At 36.6% G+C, this 15057-nt stretch overlaps 3 protein-coding genes across 6 annotated transcripts; 2 read left to right on the top strand and 1 right to left on the bottom strand.

Moving 5' to 3' along the window:
- Nucleotides 1-1450: 1450 nt before the first annotated feature.
- LOC149940798 (epoxide hydrolase 1-like) lies at nt 1451-4817 on the bottom strand. Of its 4 annotated transcripts, none has more exons than XM_090178460.1 (9): nt 4219-4371; nt 3983-4137; nt 3639-3925; nt 3386-3557; nt 3178-3310; nt 2907-3112; nt 2597-2831; nt 1794-2026; nt 1451-1583 (listed from the first exon to the last, which is right to left on the bottom strand). In XM_090178460.1, exons 1-8 carry the CDS (start codon nt 4263-4265, stop codon nt 1798-1800), a joined length of 1464 nt encoding a protein of 487 aa, XP_090034586.1. In that variant the 5' UTR covers nt 4266-4371; the 3' UTR covers nt 1451-1583; nt 1794-1797. The 4 variants fall into 4 exon arrangements, with proteins under 4 accessions (XP_090034586.1, XP_090034587.1, XP_090034589.1 ...); XM_090178461.1 differs by lacking the exons at nt 1451-1583; nt 4219-4371 and adding exons at nt 4454-4523; nt 4701-4817 and having other exon boundaries at nt 1594-2026; XM_090178463.1 differs by lacking the exons at nt 1451-1583; nt 4219-4371 and adding an exon at nt 4454-4548 and having other exon boundaries at nt 1594-2026.
- Nucleotides 4818-6499: 1682 nt separating this feature from the next.
- On the top strand, nt 6500-8110 carry LOC149940797 (uncharacterized). Its single transcript, XM_090179371.1, has 3 exons — nt 6500-6601; nt 7002-7110; nt 7939-8110. The coding sequence occupies exons 1-3, from the start codon at nt 6511-6513 to the stop codon at nt 8108-8110; spliced, it is 372 nt and encodes a 123-aa protein (XP_090035497.1). The 5' UTR covers nt 6500-6510.
- An 855-nt stretch (nt 8111-8965) lies between these two features.
- On the top strand, nt 8966-12326 carry LOC149940796 (putative transporter slc-17.2). Its single transcript, XM_090178103.1, has 10 exons — nt 8966-9095; nt 9151-9362; nt 9436-9666; nt 10277-10460; nt 10554-10684; nt 10970-11119; nt 11182-11314; nt 11424-11579; nt 11646-11731; nt 11925-12326. Exons 1-10 carry the CDS (start codon nt 9032-9034, stop codon nt 12105-12107), a joined length of 1530 nt encoding a protein of 509 aa, XP_090034229.1. The 5' UTR covers nt 8966-9031; the 3' UTR covers nt 12108-12326.
- Nucleotides 12327-15057: the final 2731 nt, after the last annotated feature.

The raw sequence follows: 15057 nt of genomic DNA, 5'->3' as shown, positions 1-15057 counted from the left end.
ATTTTTGTAGTTTCTGATGTAGCATCTGCGTGTGTGTATATTTATATATAGAAAGTCACCAATTTTCTGACATGTTTGCAGTCTACAATTTCCTCCTTTGTAAAGATGGAGCCCACCAAGGCAGAGCAGTACATCGATGACTTGCTGCAGGTAAACCGATTTGCTTTCACTTTAAAAATTAGTTCTTGTTCCTTTTTTACTAGTGAAATTTCCGTATGGGTTTATATTCTTTTTGCGAAACGGTATGCAATTAAAAAATAATTTTAGACCATATATCGAACGCCGCAGACATTTTCGCTAGCTCGGCGGCCAGTCTGGGGTATTACTAGGGCGTTCTTACCGGCTAGCAAACCAACAGGAAAAATCGGTCACCAATGAAAGTTATCGAAACAATCGAAGCTTTGTACGCTGTAGGTGTTGGGCCATTACCTCCATTTCAATATAGGTATGCCTCGACTTTTAGAGCTGAGCAATGGTCTTTAGAAAATACTACATTCTAAGCAAACGAAAATATATAGGCTTTTGATGTTTATTAAATTATACCATTCTAATGGATAGTCATGAGCAATCAAACGGTTTATAGAGTAGATGGCTTAAACTTAGACTGTTTTCTTGATGTTAATTTTCATTGAAGTTCAGAATATTAATATTAAAAAATGTTGCTGTTAGTAGTATATTTAGCTTTCCTTTTTCAACGCAAAAACCATTATAATTCTAAATACGTCCTTGAACAGGCTCACAAAACGAGGAATTAACTACTTCTCTGTGCACCGATTACATACATAGGCAAGGGCGTATCCTTTAGACCTGTAAGTCAATTACGTTTTGCACTCCCCCACCTTCGATCCATTTCAGCCAAATACGCTCTTGGGTATAGGAAATTGAATACAGCCTTTGGTAATACTAAATCTGTGTTCAGTTAAGTAATCACTTAGCCTAGTGCAGTTAAAGCTACAAGCTTATACACTGGCGTCACAATCTTCATTCAAAAGGGAAGTCTGAAAAGGGAAACTAATACTAATAGAACCATTTTGGTACATTAATAATTAATGTGTATTTCCATTTTCTTAAATCATATTTGTGATAATAAAATAAACCCAGCTTTATATTTTTTGAATAAAAAAAGAAGTAAATGAAGTTCTCAGAACAATATATCAGTTCCTTGATCCGAAAAATATGTCTATCCAAGATGGAATTATCTTTTCTTTAACGAAATGGTTCGAAAATAATGAAGTACTTTAACTATTAAAAAAGGGTCTAGAATATTATTTTTAAGCAACTCATTAAATCCGTCCCGGAATATCGAACTAAGCTTATTAAGACTAATTTATCACTTTTTCGTTTTCAGAAATGTACTGTAGATTTAAAATGCGCTCTCAGTCAGTAAAAAACCGAATTAACTAATGAAATTGAGTCTGTATTTCACTCGTAAATAAAACAAATTCATTGATGTACTGCGAATATTCAAATTTACATACAAAAATTAATTTATTCATCAATGTAAAAAACTGGATGTATCTCAAATTCAAATATTTTATATTGCGTATTATTTATTTTTGGCAGATGAAGTGGTATAAATTGACGTTAGCATAAACTCTATTTATGTCTTATTCAACTTGTTAAAAAGTTCCACGCGCGTCTTGATATTTTAGCGTAAACGGGATCGAGAAATTTCGCGCGTGCTCCCTAAAATAGAAAAAAAGCGCGCGCCTTTTACGCTGAAATATTAAAGAGCGCGTGGAACTTTTTAACAAGCTGAACAAGACCAAGAATTTTTGCTAGCGCCTATTGAGAATACTATTTCTGTTTGTTCTGGGTATCTTTAACTCGGTTTTCGTTTTCTCGAACAAAATCGATGATATCTTTGGCTAATATCTTTGGTTCTTCCATGGCGGCAAAATGCCCGCCATTTTTCTGATGCCGGAATAATACTAAGTCCCTGAAAATATCCTGAGCCATAGCCTTCGTCACTACAATCAGATCGTTGGCGAAAACGGATAAACCAACGGGAACTTTAACTGGCAATCTAAAAAAGTCAAAACGTTTCCAATGAATAAAAGGGATTTTTGCGCTTTAAGGCAAAATAGATGGCGCCAATTTAAACATTTGGTCAGGAAGGGATTAAGTTAGTATTTCCTAAACGCTACCCGCGAACCAATCGAGATACGTAACTTTTAAAAGAAATCCGAAATCCGAATCCTCAAGAATTTTTCCATTAGACGGGCTTTTTACTTAATTTTTGATGTTGCTTTAACCTTTTTTTAGTATATTTCAATTATATGATTATTGTTACAATTATTATAGATATAAACTAAAAATGTATTTTTCTAAAAAAAATAAGGTTCTAGACTTGCTGGACATTTGCACTCAGGTAACGTAATGTATAAAACACAATTTTAACGACGTTTTACGTAAAATCTAAAATTCGGTATAAAAAGAAACCAAAAATATTTCGGTGGTTTTAGATAATTTATAATTTCCACGTCGGCACCACCTGGAAAGACTACGGTTATTAAAAAATCGTCCCGTAATAGCGTTACCCCTTTGGGTTTTCTCTTGACAAATGTGTACCCTTCTATAAAGCTACGAAACTTACGAATCTAGTTTTTTGGCTAATTGAGATGGAGCAAGGTTTTCTTTGTAAAACCTGGCACTAGACGTAATAGAATTAGTGGTCCAGTAAACCATGACGTTAGTTAGGACCTCATCTAGAGTGTATTTCTTGGTCAGGCCCCCGTCCGGAAGATTCTTGTTATCATCTTTTGTCCACGTGGAAAACTTCTCTAAAATGTAAGCTGCCAAACCAGCTGGCGAATCGCTCAACGCTGAACCTGAAAATCGTAAATTACAATTCTAGTGTTATTAAATAGCTTTCATAAACCATCAAACAAAACCTGGTTACTCGCCTACAGTATCCGGTTTCGTGGCCTGAATGTGCAAGTAACCCGTTTCGAGTATCATCCTTCCAAAAAATTGAGGGAATGGGAAAATGGATATGGTTTGGCCTTCGTCCAGGACCCAGGCTTTGTTGATGTGACCGAGAATGAAGTTCCAAATGAATCTGGGACCGGAAAACTTGGCATTTATCATATTTAACTGCAGTCCTCGAACCCTACAACAGGAGATAATTTTTCCGTGACCCTGTATAAATTCAACATTATGTAACACCGTACGTACTGTTTGGGGTAGAAAATACCCAAGCTACTGGCGACGAAACTGCCCCAATCGCCTCCTTGCACGTAGTAACTATCGATTTTCAAAGACTCCGTCAATTTACTGAAAATTCTAGCGGCGGATATCACGTTGAAACCTGCGAATGTCAATAACAAAACATCACGAAAAGCCCATCAGTCTTATTACCTTTAAAAGGTACGGTTCAACTAACCCATTTTATGAGGTGCTTCGGAATAGCCATACCCGGGAAGGGATGGACAAATAACATCGAAGACAAAATCTTGATTGGCGTTAGGTGTCGTTAACAACGGAATTATTTTCATAAACTCAACAAACGAGCCGGGCCATCCGTGAATCATCAATAAAGGTATAACTTTAATATTCTAAAATAGGAATATAAATTTTCAATTTTGCCGGGAATAAAATCGGTTACGTAATATAGTTGTAGTAGGAAATTGGTGTACCTTGTCAACCTTGGGCGTAACTCTCATGTAATGCACATCAATTCCTTCTATATTGGCCTTGTAATGGTTGTATTTGTTCAGCGTCTTTACTTGCAGGGACCAATCATACTTATTCACCCAGTAATCAACCACTTTTTTCAGCTCGCTGGCGGGAAAACCGTAGTTGAAATTGGAGTTTTCCAGCGGTTCCGAATAGCGCGTCGATCTTAAACGCCGCTTCAAATCTTCAATTTCGATTTCTTTGACTTCGATTTTGAAAGGTTTAGATACAATAGGGGCCTTTTCAGCTGAAAATTGGAACAATATTTAGTTTCACGTTAAATTTTATTTGAACGTGTTCGTACCACCCGCCGGAGGTGCCCCTCTACCCCACCATTCGAATGCCTTTATTTCCGGTGGTTCGGGGTCCTTAATCCAATCGGGAAAGACGAAGTAAACCACGGATGCCGAGATCAACCCGAAGAGTAGAAATATCTTCGCGATCTTGGCCATGCTCGATCTGCAATAATCAATTATTTAATTTTCTCTCAAGCGTTATTAGAACGGACTATACGAGACATAGGTGTGCCAATTACTCTACCGCTTATGAGAATATCTCGTTGTTAAAAATGTAGCTGGTTTCACCATTTCCTCATTAATTAGAATATTTACAAGTACCGCGCGCTATGTTTAACGCATTGTTCAAACTTATCGAACTTTGAACATTCAGCTATTGCTTCACTTAATTTACAAATAAACAAGACGCGATTTCTAAAAGGTATTTTTGGGTAAAGTTTATCTTAAGCGACGCGTCCGTAATAAAAATGTCGACAAACCTTAATCCCTAACGGCACCCGAAAGCCGACGAGAAACTGAGTATCCAGCAGCGAAAGGTTCGTTCTTTACCTAGAAGAGAACATATTATTAACCACTCCAACGTACATGTATAATTTTATATTTGGTATCTAAGCGCCGAACAAAAAAATATGGAGAGATAATTCGAAGGTCGACACATCAGGAAAGCAGACGAGATACGAATTTTCGCTCTCAACTTCCTTTCAGTCGCTCTTTTCGACGAATTACTTTTCCCGATGAGAGATTTCGCGGGTCTAATCCTCCGTCGTAGCTTCGTGCGTATTGTGAAATAGACTGAACGGAATTTCGTAGCAGTTGTAGAATTTGTGTAGGAGCCGCTTGGAGGCCTCTTCGTTTAATAGAAAAAGTTCATCAATAGCCAAGTGCGAGGCTCTCTACGAATACAGGTTTTGTAGATAACGCAATAACGCCGAAACACCGGTACACTAAAAAACGTATTACAACATATGGCAGATTACATTTTAGACTGTAGTTTGACAATATATTTGAAAGGTCGACTTTATCTTTGTCTATAAAAAATAAAGATCATGGGCGAATCAAGATTTCGATATTATCGATAGTCGTGAATAATCAGAAAGATTTAAGTTGAGAATAGAAAAAGTGTCACTTCATAGTAAATGTTCTAGAAATTAATCCTACCCGCTACTAGTGTCATAGGCTAAACGATCTCTTTGTTTTAAGAGTATAACCCGGCCGCTTGAATTTATGGCATTAAAAGTCGCTAGATGACTTGGACCTAAGGGGGTCACTTGGGTATTAGCTTAGCTAATTATTATTATTATTATCTTATGGATTATCGTAAGTTTTAACGAGACAGGTATCCATTTATTGGTCGTAAAAATGTAACGGATTTCAATCTACGCAATGTTGCCAGTCCGCGGAAGCATACGCCTCATTACGGCTTAAACTTTTAGTTGTTTATTACTCTGCTTCACGATGAAAAATTTGAATATTACACTTTCAAGAGATATTTACTTGAAAACGTGTATTGGGAACTTGTAGGAGATTAGATTGTACAAAATAAAGGTCCATCTACACTCTTTCTTGCGTGGGCGTAACCTGTCTATTTAAAAACCATATTTTTTCGATGAAATAGTTTTAGAAACGACTTATTTCATCCTAACATTATTTTTCTATTCAAACGAATTTTGAAATATTCAAGAGAAAACCATAAGCAGTATCTCAAGACGAATACTTAAATAATATCTTATATACTTCTAATAATATTAATTTTTAGTAGAAATGGTTAATTTTTTGATGCCTCTCTCGTAATAATAATAACACGATCGTAATAACAATAACAATATTTATTTTACTTCTTAAAGATCACCATTGTATCCGTGAAAAACCATTATAAATGATTTGCTAGTGTAACACGAACATTATGAACTATTCAGATACAAAGTAAAAAATTTTAGTGGCGAATTGATTTTTTAAATTCCCAGCTTAATTTTTTCTAATATATTTAAAAATATAATAATTTATATATTTGCATTTTACTCGGAACTATTCGGCCTATTCTGTAACGCCTGTCTTCAATATATGAAGTTCATACCTAACGTTTCTATACCAAATTCTTTTAATAAATCTTAAACTAAAGAATAAAACTAAACTTTCTTTGAAATGAAATGGTGAAATCTGGTAAAATAGGCATTCCAGGCTAGATAATTAAGGCTGGATTCACACTCAACTGAAATTAAACGGCGTAAAACTGCTCGTCAACGGTAAATCCAATGGAAAACAATTTTACGCTTGCCGTTTTCCGCCATATTTTCCGTCGAGTGTAAAAGTGTCTTTAAAATAATGCGAAATAATCGTTTTACCCTGAGAATCGAAGTCGTTTGATTTTCAAAGTTGAACTTTGAAGTATTTGAATGCCAACACGGTAATAATTTCCTCGTTAATGTTATTCGCTATGTGCAAAGTTTTAGTTCGAGGTATACGCGCTTAACACGTTTTAAGAATCGTTTTAAACGCGCTAGTTTATTTGGAATCAATTCTTTAACTAGAGAGCACCATGAATGAAGTTGTTCGTTGTGTTTTTTTCGCCTTTCTGTTGTTCTCTGCCGGGACTTACAAAGTCGTTGGTTTTCCGGTCAGCGATACTAGTCAGTCTGTTTTTTAATCCGTGTGTAGTAATTAGTGCTCGGAATTGTTTATTCATTATCCACAAATTTTCGGATTTATTTAAAAAAACGTTGGTAAAAAGAATATCATGTTAACTTATTTAATTATGTTTTTTTTTACGCAACCAAGCATTTATTTGAATAAAAGTGGCATTTATTTAAATAATAGGCTTATTCACTTTCGATTATTTAAACATTTTAAATTTTTATTCAACTATTGGTTATTTAAATATCGCCGAGCTTATTTTATTCGTGGATAAAAATTAATCGAAATCCGAGCACTAGTAGAAATCTCCCGAAAATTCACCCCTCTATCAAGTCAGCCATTCTAAGGCTAAATCGCTACTCTGGCCACTGTTTAAAATCTCGTTACATGTTGTAGAAACTGGTGGTGGGAGTTCTGGTGGTGGACACGGGGAAAAACAGTATATCATAGTAAGCTCCGATTGCAAGACGAATATCAAACATGACTCAAAATCCGAAGTTGTCGCGTAAGTATTTAAAGATTGCTTTATTTTAAGAACGGATTTAATAAGAACGTACGAGACAGCCCGTTTACTACAGCCCGAAGTACTACAAAGGCAAGCTTTTAAAATATTCCGTATGGACTATTTATTATGATTTTAAAATTTTAATTATCACAAAATTTAATTCAAAATGAAGAGTCGGATTGAACTCTTATAGCGTTTTCCATTTGATTGGTCAAGATTCGCTCCGAATCTGTCTCTGACGTCATAGATCTCGCCCCAATCGACTAGAGTAACGTATTCCCACGTTTTGTTATTTGTCTGCTAGTAATTAGAATTTTTGCGTCTTGGTCTGCCATTTTGTGAAAAAATCTAAAGGAACACTAAAAAATTTGCTCCAATCTCGATCTCGATCCGTTGATCTGTCGAAATCGGCAGATCGGTTTTGGTAGATCTCGGATCGCCCGAGAGCGGGAAATAGAACACGCGAAACTTGATCGGAGCAGATCCGAGTACGCAAATGGAACATAAAATGCGTTCGTGAGCAGTCAAATAGAAAACGCTATTACATAAATAATTATTCGAGTTTTCTCGAAAAATAAAAGAAATAGTTCTCACGACCGATACTAGATGACGATCACGCTATATAATTGTGTACATTAAGGTTTTTCATTCGAGAGTGGAGCTTAACTAGTAGATCACGTTAGTACACCTGGAACTTGTAAGTTCTTATTAACTTGAAAAAGTTCTTGTTTACTTATATAAGTCATTTTTTTTTTCATTTCTGTATTTGTTGTGGAAAACAATATTTCCGTACAAGTCTCTTCATAATCTATACATATATTTTTTCAGATGTTCCGTTAATAAACCTCAAGGACTTCTGTTTACTCTTATCAATTTGCTTGGGCTTCAGTTATCCTGTTTGGAATTACAAGTTGTGAAGATAAGTTTACTAAATAACTTGAATATATTAGGCAGTTCTGATGAAAATGGATCGACATACTGCCCGGTCATTATCAAATAACACAATGAAAAAAAATCTAATTATTCGAAAATTAAGAAAAACATTCTTGTATTGAAATGGTTAAATAAAATATTCTTCACGATAAAGATTTTCCGAGGGAAACGTTCGACGAGGGGCGGAATAAATAAATTTAATATAATGAAGAAACTATACATATCAGGAATCGAATGGGTTCAAATATTTTTCATTATGGGCATAATATTTTCCAAATGATTAAAATCCCAATTTATGGTGAAGGAATGTCGGCTCCAGAATTTACTTAAAGGGAATATAATCTCTAATATTCCAGTCACCTACGAAGGACTCCAATATTGACGGCCCCTCGTAGGACATTTTCGGTGCTCCTTAGTGGTTTTTCCGAACTCCGGAGGTAATTCATAAAAAGAACGCTTTGAGGCTATATTAAATTAAAAGACCCGGTGTTGTCTGATGGTAAACTTACTTGTACTCATAGGTCTTCTCAGTTCTTTAAAATACTCTTCAATATTAATAGGCCTTTCAATAAAATAAGCTACGCTTGCTGAACTTGTTTTTATGTAGCTCATTCGTCACGAAATACGTTGAAGTTCAGTTACGTTTATGCTTAAAAACAGGGTGCCTCGTCGAATTTACTCTTATGTCCAGGGTTTTTCTTAGTAAAAGTCATCGATACGTCACCCGTGACGCAGCAGCAACATCGAAACAAGAAGGCCAATGTTACTTTATAGAAAGGCCTATTGTCATAGAAATGAAGTTTTTCTTCAAGCAATTTTATAGTACTCCGTAGATAGAGTTTATTATGATTTACTCCCTCTTCTTGTCATAAAAGAGATAAGAAAATGAGTGCAACCCATCTTCAGTTAGCCTAGAAACTTTTCTCGGTGACTAGAGTAACGAAGATCATACGCCTAATTAGTATAAGAGCGTTTATAAGAATATAAAATGGAAAAATTGGAACACTCAATAAGTCAGGATATCATTGTGGGTGAAAGTCGTAAGAAGAAAGGTATAGTTGATCTAATTTCAAATGAATTGTAATATTGCAGCTCTTAACCTTCCAGGCGGAGCTTTCCCCATTCGATACATGATTACCGTTCTCTTTTTCTTCGGTTGCGCCATAATGTACCCCCTGCGAGTCGGACTAAACATCGCCATCGTGGCGATGGTCAACTCGTCCTTGTACGTTACAAATACCTCTTCGTCCAATCAACTCGAAGAGAACGGTTGTCCCGTGGAAGATGGTGATTTAAATTCGACAGTGTCCAAAAACGAGGTACAAGCCTAACGGCGTTTCTCGAACGGTGTCCTCTAGTTTGTCCAAATGCTCAAGTAGTAAAATCTCACAGGGTCGTTTCAGTTGGACTCCGTCGGAACAAGGAATCATTTTAGGGGCGTTCTATTACGGATACACAGTCACAAACCTACTAGGAGGACGGTTTTCCGAGAAATTCGGGAGCAAAATAACTTTTGGTGGTGGCATCGGATGCGGGGCTTTATTGACACTTTTAATTCCGGTTTTTTCGGAATGGCATATCGCCCCGTTAATCATTGTCAGAATTCTCATCGGAGCTTTTCAAGTAATTTATGGTTACTATAGGGCATAGCGATAGACGCTTCAATGAAACCGATTCAGTAATTCTCTACAAGGAGCCTGGACGCGTGATGGTAACTTTTTATATGGTCCTTGTCGCTTACGCCCCATATAAAGGCTGGTTTTCAAAAGTGCAAAAGGGCTGTAATGGCGAACGTCGATAAGAAAAATTTGCTTAACCTTAGTTTCCACTCTCAACCGTCATAATGCATTTTTCTTTACGCACTTACGTGCCAAAGTTATGAAATTAATGACTAATTGAAACTAAACGTACGTTTAGTTTCCACTGGCGCCCGTATCGGGGCGTTACTCACCTTTTGGAGTTACGCGCGCTAGTGGAAACTAATTATTAGGCCTAACGGAATTTTTTGCGTTGATAATCGCCATCGCGGCATTTTTTCCCATTTTGAAAAAACAACACCAGTCTATAAAATGAATGTTGACTTAGTTTGGATTGTGGTGGGCTTATTTGGCTAGCCAGGCTAATTGGGTAACCCACCAAATGTTTTGCGCAGTGATTCCTAAATGACCACCAACGAAGGTTTTATAGAAGCGTCCATTGCCTAATCGAAAACTGACATTTCTTTGGGCCTCAGGGTTTTTCTTTCCCAGCGATATTTGCCGTGTTCCCAGTTTGGTTCCCACCCAACGAGGTGTCCTCACATTTGGCCATCGCTCTGTCCGGGAACCAAGTGGGAGTCATTGTGGGGATGTATTTTGGCGGATATTTGTGCGAAAATGGCTTCGCCGGTGGATGGCCCTCCGTTTTCTATGTTTTCGGTAAAAATATAAACCAGTTGAATTAGATCTAGATTGCGAGGTTTCGGTGCGACCCGTCAATTGGAAAAACTAAATAGATCTTTTAATTCTTAGGAATTATTGGTTGCGCGTTTACGCTGCTTTTTTGGCTTTTAATGTATAACTCACCGGAACAACACCCTCGAATTTCGGCTGAAGAACTTCAATTAATTACTGGTCACCGGAAATTTACGGAAAATGACGAGGTTTGTCCCGTTCTCGCTAGCAAATAAATACCAAGAATGTATTCGCGATAACGGAGAATATGAGGCCCTCATGATTCCTGCAAGAAAAACAACGCCTCTCCGCTTTTCGTTTGTAATGTTTCCTATTTTATCCCGGTAAGAGACACTCAGTTACGACCGCTTAGGTGGATAATATCTTCCTGAACTCATGAAAACGAAGAATATAATTGGGGGTGTCGCATTCTCTGTAAACACGAATACATTCTTGTATATACGAATATATTTTAACCCAAAATGTGTACATAGAAACCGAAAGTACCTTGGATGAAAATCATGACGTCGATTCCAGTGTGGTCTTTGGTTCTGACGCAAGTCATGGCGATCTACGCCATGCACGTCCTGTTGACTAGAATTCAGGCTTATCTCGACGGCGTCTTACACTTTCCAGTTGAAAAGGTGAACTTCGTGTCCGAATACTTTCTCAGCGAGTCACTGGACTATTTCTTTTTCAATCTTAGAATGGTCAAATTAACGCTTTCATGTTCCTCGGAAAAGGGGTGGTTGCCATTTCAATTGGATTTTTCTCCAATTACATACTAAAGAAAAACGTAATAAGTAGGAATGTTCTCAGGAAACTCTTCGAAAGTATTGGTAGGTAATTTCTACTTTCATTATCTTGAGGTATGAAATGTGCCGGGTTCAATAGTGAATCCTTTTTATGGAAAGTGGCAATTCCTTAGAATGTTTGTAACTCTTTCAGCTTTGATCGGAATCGGTACGACTTTAGCCGTTATACCGTCGCTGGGCTGCGATAGTGTCATGGTCTCTGTCGTCCTGGTCATATCCATGACTGTTTCTGGGTTCGATTGTGGTGGAGTGGTACCGGCTATCACGGAAGTAGCTCCTAGATTTTCCGGTAATTCAACTTGTGTAGTTCAACTCTATCGTATTAATAAGTGGGAGTTTGTTCATTTTCTGTTAGGAACAATATTTGGAATTGGAAACACTTTTGTCGCCATTACTGGTTTTGTCGCTCCCATGGTCGTGGGACTTATACTGGAAAATAATGTGAGTGACCTTCCATCCCTTAGACATAGCCTCCATTATACCCTTATCCGGGCGATAAATTGTACAAAACACGGAGGTTCTCCAGATATCCCAATAGTAGAGCGGTTTACGGTACTCTGGAAATAACTGACTTAAAAGGCGACTAACGTTTATTTTTGTACTCCTTGTAAATTAAATTTTTCTCGCTCCTCAGCCAAACAGTGTCGAGCAGTGGAGCTACGTATTTTACAGTTCAGCGGCAGTGTGCTTCGTAGGAGTATTTATTTTCGTGGTTTTCGGCTCTTCGGACCTTCAACCGTGGGCTGAAACCGAAACCATTAACACGACATCGACGAAAGAGACTAACGTTGATAAAGACAATAAAGAACGTTATTAGAATATCTATGCAGAAACCAGCAATTCATAAAGCTATTTGGAACTATTACCCGCTCGTAACATTGGTGAAGTCAGCCTATGCCTCATCTTGGACATTCTATAAACGCCGCCCATAAATTTCCGCCAGATCGGTCAACAAAGTGTCGGATAATGAATGCAAATAGCATTGTAGATTCCTGTAGAAACTTCTATGCTTCTACGAATAAAGTTTAAAATAATTCAGTTTTTGATTCACTGGGGTATCGTTATGAAAAACCCTTAAACTCGGAAGATTTTTTTTCGATTTACGAGCTAGTAATTTATATTTATTCGCAAATCGATGGTTGTAAATGACCAAAAACGGTGGTCAGTCTTTAAACATTGCTCCCAACGTTGAATTTGTATTCGAACTTTGTATTATTTGAACGTTAATGAGGTAACATTTTTACCTGTACGAGGAACGTAAGTTTACGTAAGTTCCCTAGGAGAGGTTTTACAATCGCCGTGTCTCTGTCAGGCTGTGGAAACGCGTTCGCAGTATCGGGGCGAAGTGTAAAAACCGGGTTCGCAGTTTCTTGAATTTTGGAAAAGGGTTTATTTTTATTAAAACACCTGCGTAATGTTTATGTGTTGTGGCGTGTATTTGTTTTGTGTTTGTGTTGTGACGTGTGCGGGTGTAATGTTTATGTGGACTGTGTATTTGTGTCGTGACGTCTGTTGGTGTTGTATATACGGGGTTTCTTCACTCCAACTTAAATTTTTTGACTTTTGGGCTGGACCGAGCACTTAGGTTTACGGTAAACGTCTAAGTATACAAATTTAATGGTTTAAACCAAAAGTAAAACGTCCCGTGATTTCAATTGTTTTTTTGCATATTTTTGGACATATTTGCAAATACTGCCGTGATTTCAATTATTTTTTGACAAATATGCAAACTATTTGGTGATTTGAAAACCAAATACGTTGAATTATTTGGTATTTGATCAGTTAACTGGCTTTTATTACAAATAATTATTTACAAAAAGTTGACTTTACAATGAAAGTTCCCCACATACATGTATTTCAGTTAGGTGGCAAGAGATGAAGTTAAGGAAGTTCTCTATAAGAAACAAGATCTTTTTGAAGTTTGTTTGTATTTCTTTCTTGACTTAATTGTCACAGCTTCCTTACTGTGGGTTTAAGCAGGAGCTCCTGGTTTAAGGTAGATGTAGGTTTTTTGACGGCCATTAGGCCTGGTTTTTAGTAGGTCAAAAAAACACTTAGGCTTAATATATTTTTTGCGTCTACACTAGATTTCGCAACTTTTTTGTCCTAATGAAACCAGTCTTAACTCGTCAGTTGCTGGCTCGCCGATACTTTTTGCTACCGGGGTAAATATTGATTTTGTATTTGGTGTCGAAGCCAACGCGACCTACCCTCGTCATGGCTAAGATTAAGTAAAACATACTGGAAGAGTTGAAGAAATGGGTGTGCACCACGCTGGGAAAGGTCATAAAGAAGCCGGTTAATCTATTTTGTTAATCTAGTACGGTTAACTTTACTCGATCTTAGTCATCGTGCAAGAGTTTTAAATGTTTTACAAAATATTAGAATAATTTGTATCCATTTAATGTTATTATTTCTCTTTAATAATAATAGATTCGGTAGAGCTTATTAATTAATTATATTTAAAGCCGTCAACCCTATTTTATTACGGTCACAAACCGTAAAACTATCCGTTGAAAGTCCACGAACGAAATATTCTATAACTTCTCTAGTTTAGTTAGGAACTTTGAAATTGCAATAAAAAGAAACGCGGTATCTGTCAAACCTTTGTATCGTTTTCTGTGATTTTCATATTTAACAGGAATATAACCTTCAGATAAGCAACGCCGAAAATGTGAAAATGCATAGGGAGTGGCCATCGGTTTCTTTTGGGGAGAGACAGAAGTTATCTTTCCTTTAACTGCACGATAGTAATAGTTTAAAATAAGAAAATATGTAAATGCTTTATGATAAGTGAATAAAAATGACCAAATTGGATGGTAAGAGCCCAGGTTTGGCCAAAAATTAAATAATGGTCAGATTCAAAGAGCCTATTTTTTTGCAAAAATTAAATAATGGTCAGATTCAAAGAGACAATTTTTTGACAAAAAACATAAATAATGGTCAGATTAGAGTTGAAAGTCGGAAAAGTTTTTGTTTTTTACGAAAAAAAAGGGTTTTAATTCCATAATGAACCTAATATTGTCAGCAAATTAAAATTTTGTGGCATTTTCGCCTAATTTTTTCGAATCCCAAAGTAAAACTAAACCTCTAGACTAGCCTAAAAAACCCTTAAAAAGTAATTTATGTTTCAATACATTTTATTTTTCCAGACATTTTCCCGGAAAATTAACAACTCTAGGTCAAATTCAAAGAGCCCATTTTTTTACCAAAATTAAGTAATGTTCAGATTCGAAGAGCCCATTTTTTACAAAAAAAATAAATATGCTTCAGATTCAAAGAGGTCATTTAAACAAAAATAATTGTCAGATCCAAAGCCCATTTTTGGCAGCAAACTAAATAACCATCAGATTCTAAAAATGTGTATATATTTAGTTCAAGAACTGGACTAGCCATTGAGTTGGGAATATTAATCTAGAGATCCAATCTAATGTGCTCCCCGCGAAACAAGTTTTTTAAAATTACGAATGTGCCGTCTCCTCTAAAATGACGAGAAAACGTTATCATATGACCCGTGGCGCGTCTTATTTGATCGAACCATTGATAGATAGACGGCGCCACGGGTAGAATGATAAAGTTTCCTCGTCATTTGGAAGCAGACGGCAGTATTCTTATTTTTAAAAACTTGTTTCGCGAAATACTGAAATCCGACGTTTTGATTGGACCTCTAGATTAATATTCCCAACTCAATGGGACTAGCAGTTGCATAGTATAAAGATTGTGAATCAGCGCCTCTTAGCGGTGAGGTTAGCTTCACTTTAGTAACA

The sequence above is a fragment of the Leiobunum rupestre genome, chromosome 6 (assembly GCF_980474605.1).
Source record: "Leiobunum rupestre chromosome 6, qqLeiRupe1.1.hap1, whole genome shotgun sequence".
Lineage (NCBI taxonomy): Eukaryota > Metazoa > Arthropoda > Arachnida > Opiliones > Sclerosomatidae > Leiobunum > Leiobunum rupestre.
Note: the sequence above shows the minus strand (reverse complement) of the source record. Positions and strands in the feature narration are given on the sequence as shown.

Excerpts from the sequence above, each read along its gene's own strand:
- LOC149940796 (XM_090178103.1), top strand. The coding sequence starts at position 9,032 with ATGGAAAAATTGGAACACTCAATAAGTCAGGATATCATTGTGGGTGAA. Across the intron at positions 10,685-10,969 it reads AATTTACGGAAAATGACGAG|AAACCGAAAGTACCTTGGAT; the intron begins GTTTGTCCCGTT and ends ATGTGTACATAG. Across the intron at positions 11,120-11,181 it reads TACACTTTCCAGTTGAAAAG|AATGGTCAAATTAACGCTTT; the intron begins GTGAACTTCGTG and ends TTTCAATCTTAG.
- LOC149940797 (XM_090179371.1), top strand. The coding sequence starts at position 6,511 with ATGAATGAAGTTGTTCGTTGTGTTTTTTTCGCCTTTCTGTTGTTCTCT. Across the intron at positions 6,602-7,001 it reads TTTTCCGGTCAGCGATACTA|AAACTGGTGGTGGGAGTTCT; the intron begins GTCAGTCTGTTT and ends TACATGTTGTAG. Across the intron at positions 7,111-7,938 it reads TCAAAATCCGAAGTTGTCGC|ATGTTCCGTTAATAAACCTC; the intron begins GTAAGTATTTAA and ends ATATTTTTTCAG.
- LOC149940798 (XM_090178460.1), bottom strand. The coding sequence starts at position 4,265 with ATGGTGAAACCAGCTACATTTTTAACAACGAGATATTCTCATAAGCG. Across the intron at positions 4,138-4,218 it reads ACGAGATATTCTCATAAGCG|ATCGAGCATGGCCAAGATCG; the intron begins GTAGAGTAATTG and ends TGATTATTGCAG. Across the intron at positions 2,027-2,596 it reads TTAGCCAAAAAACTAGATTC|ATTGCCAGTTAAAGTTCCCG; the intron begins GTAAGTTTCGTA and ends TGACTTTTTTAG.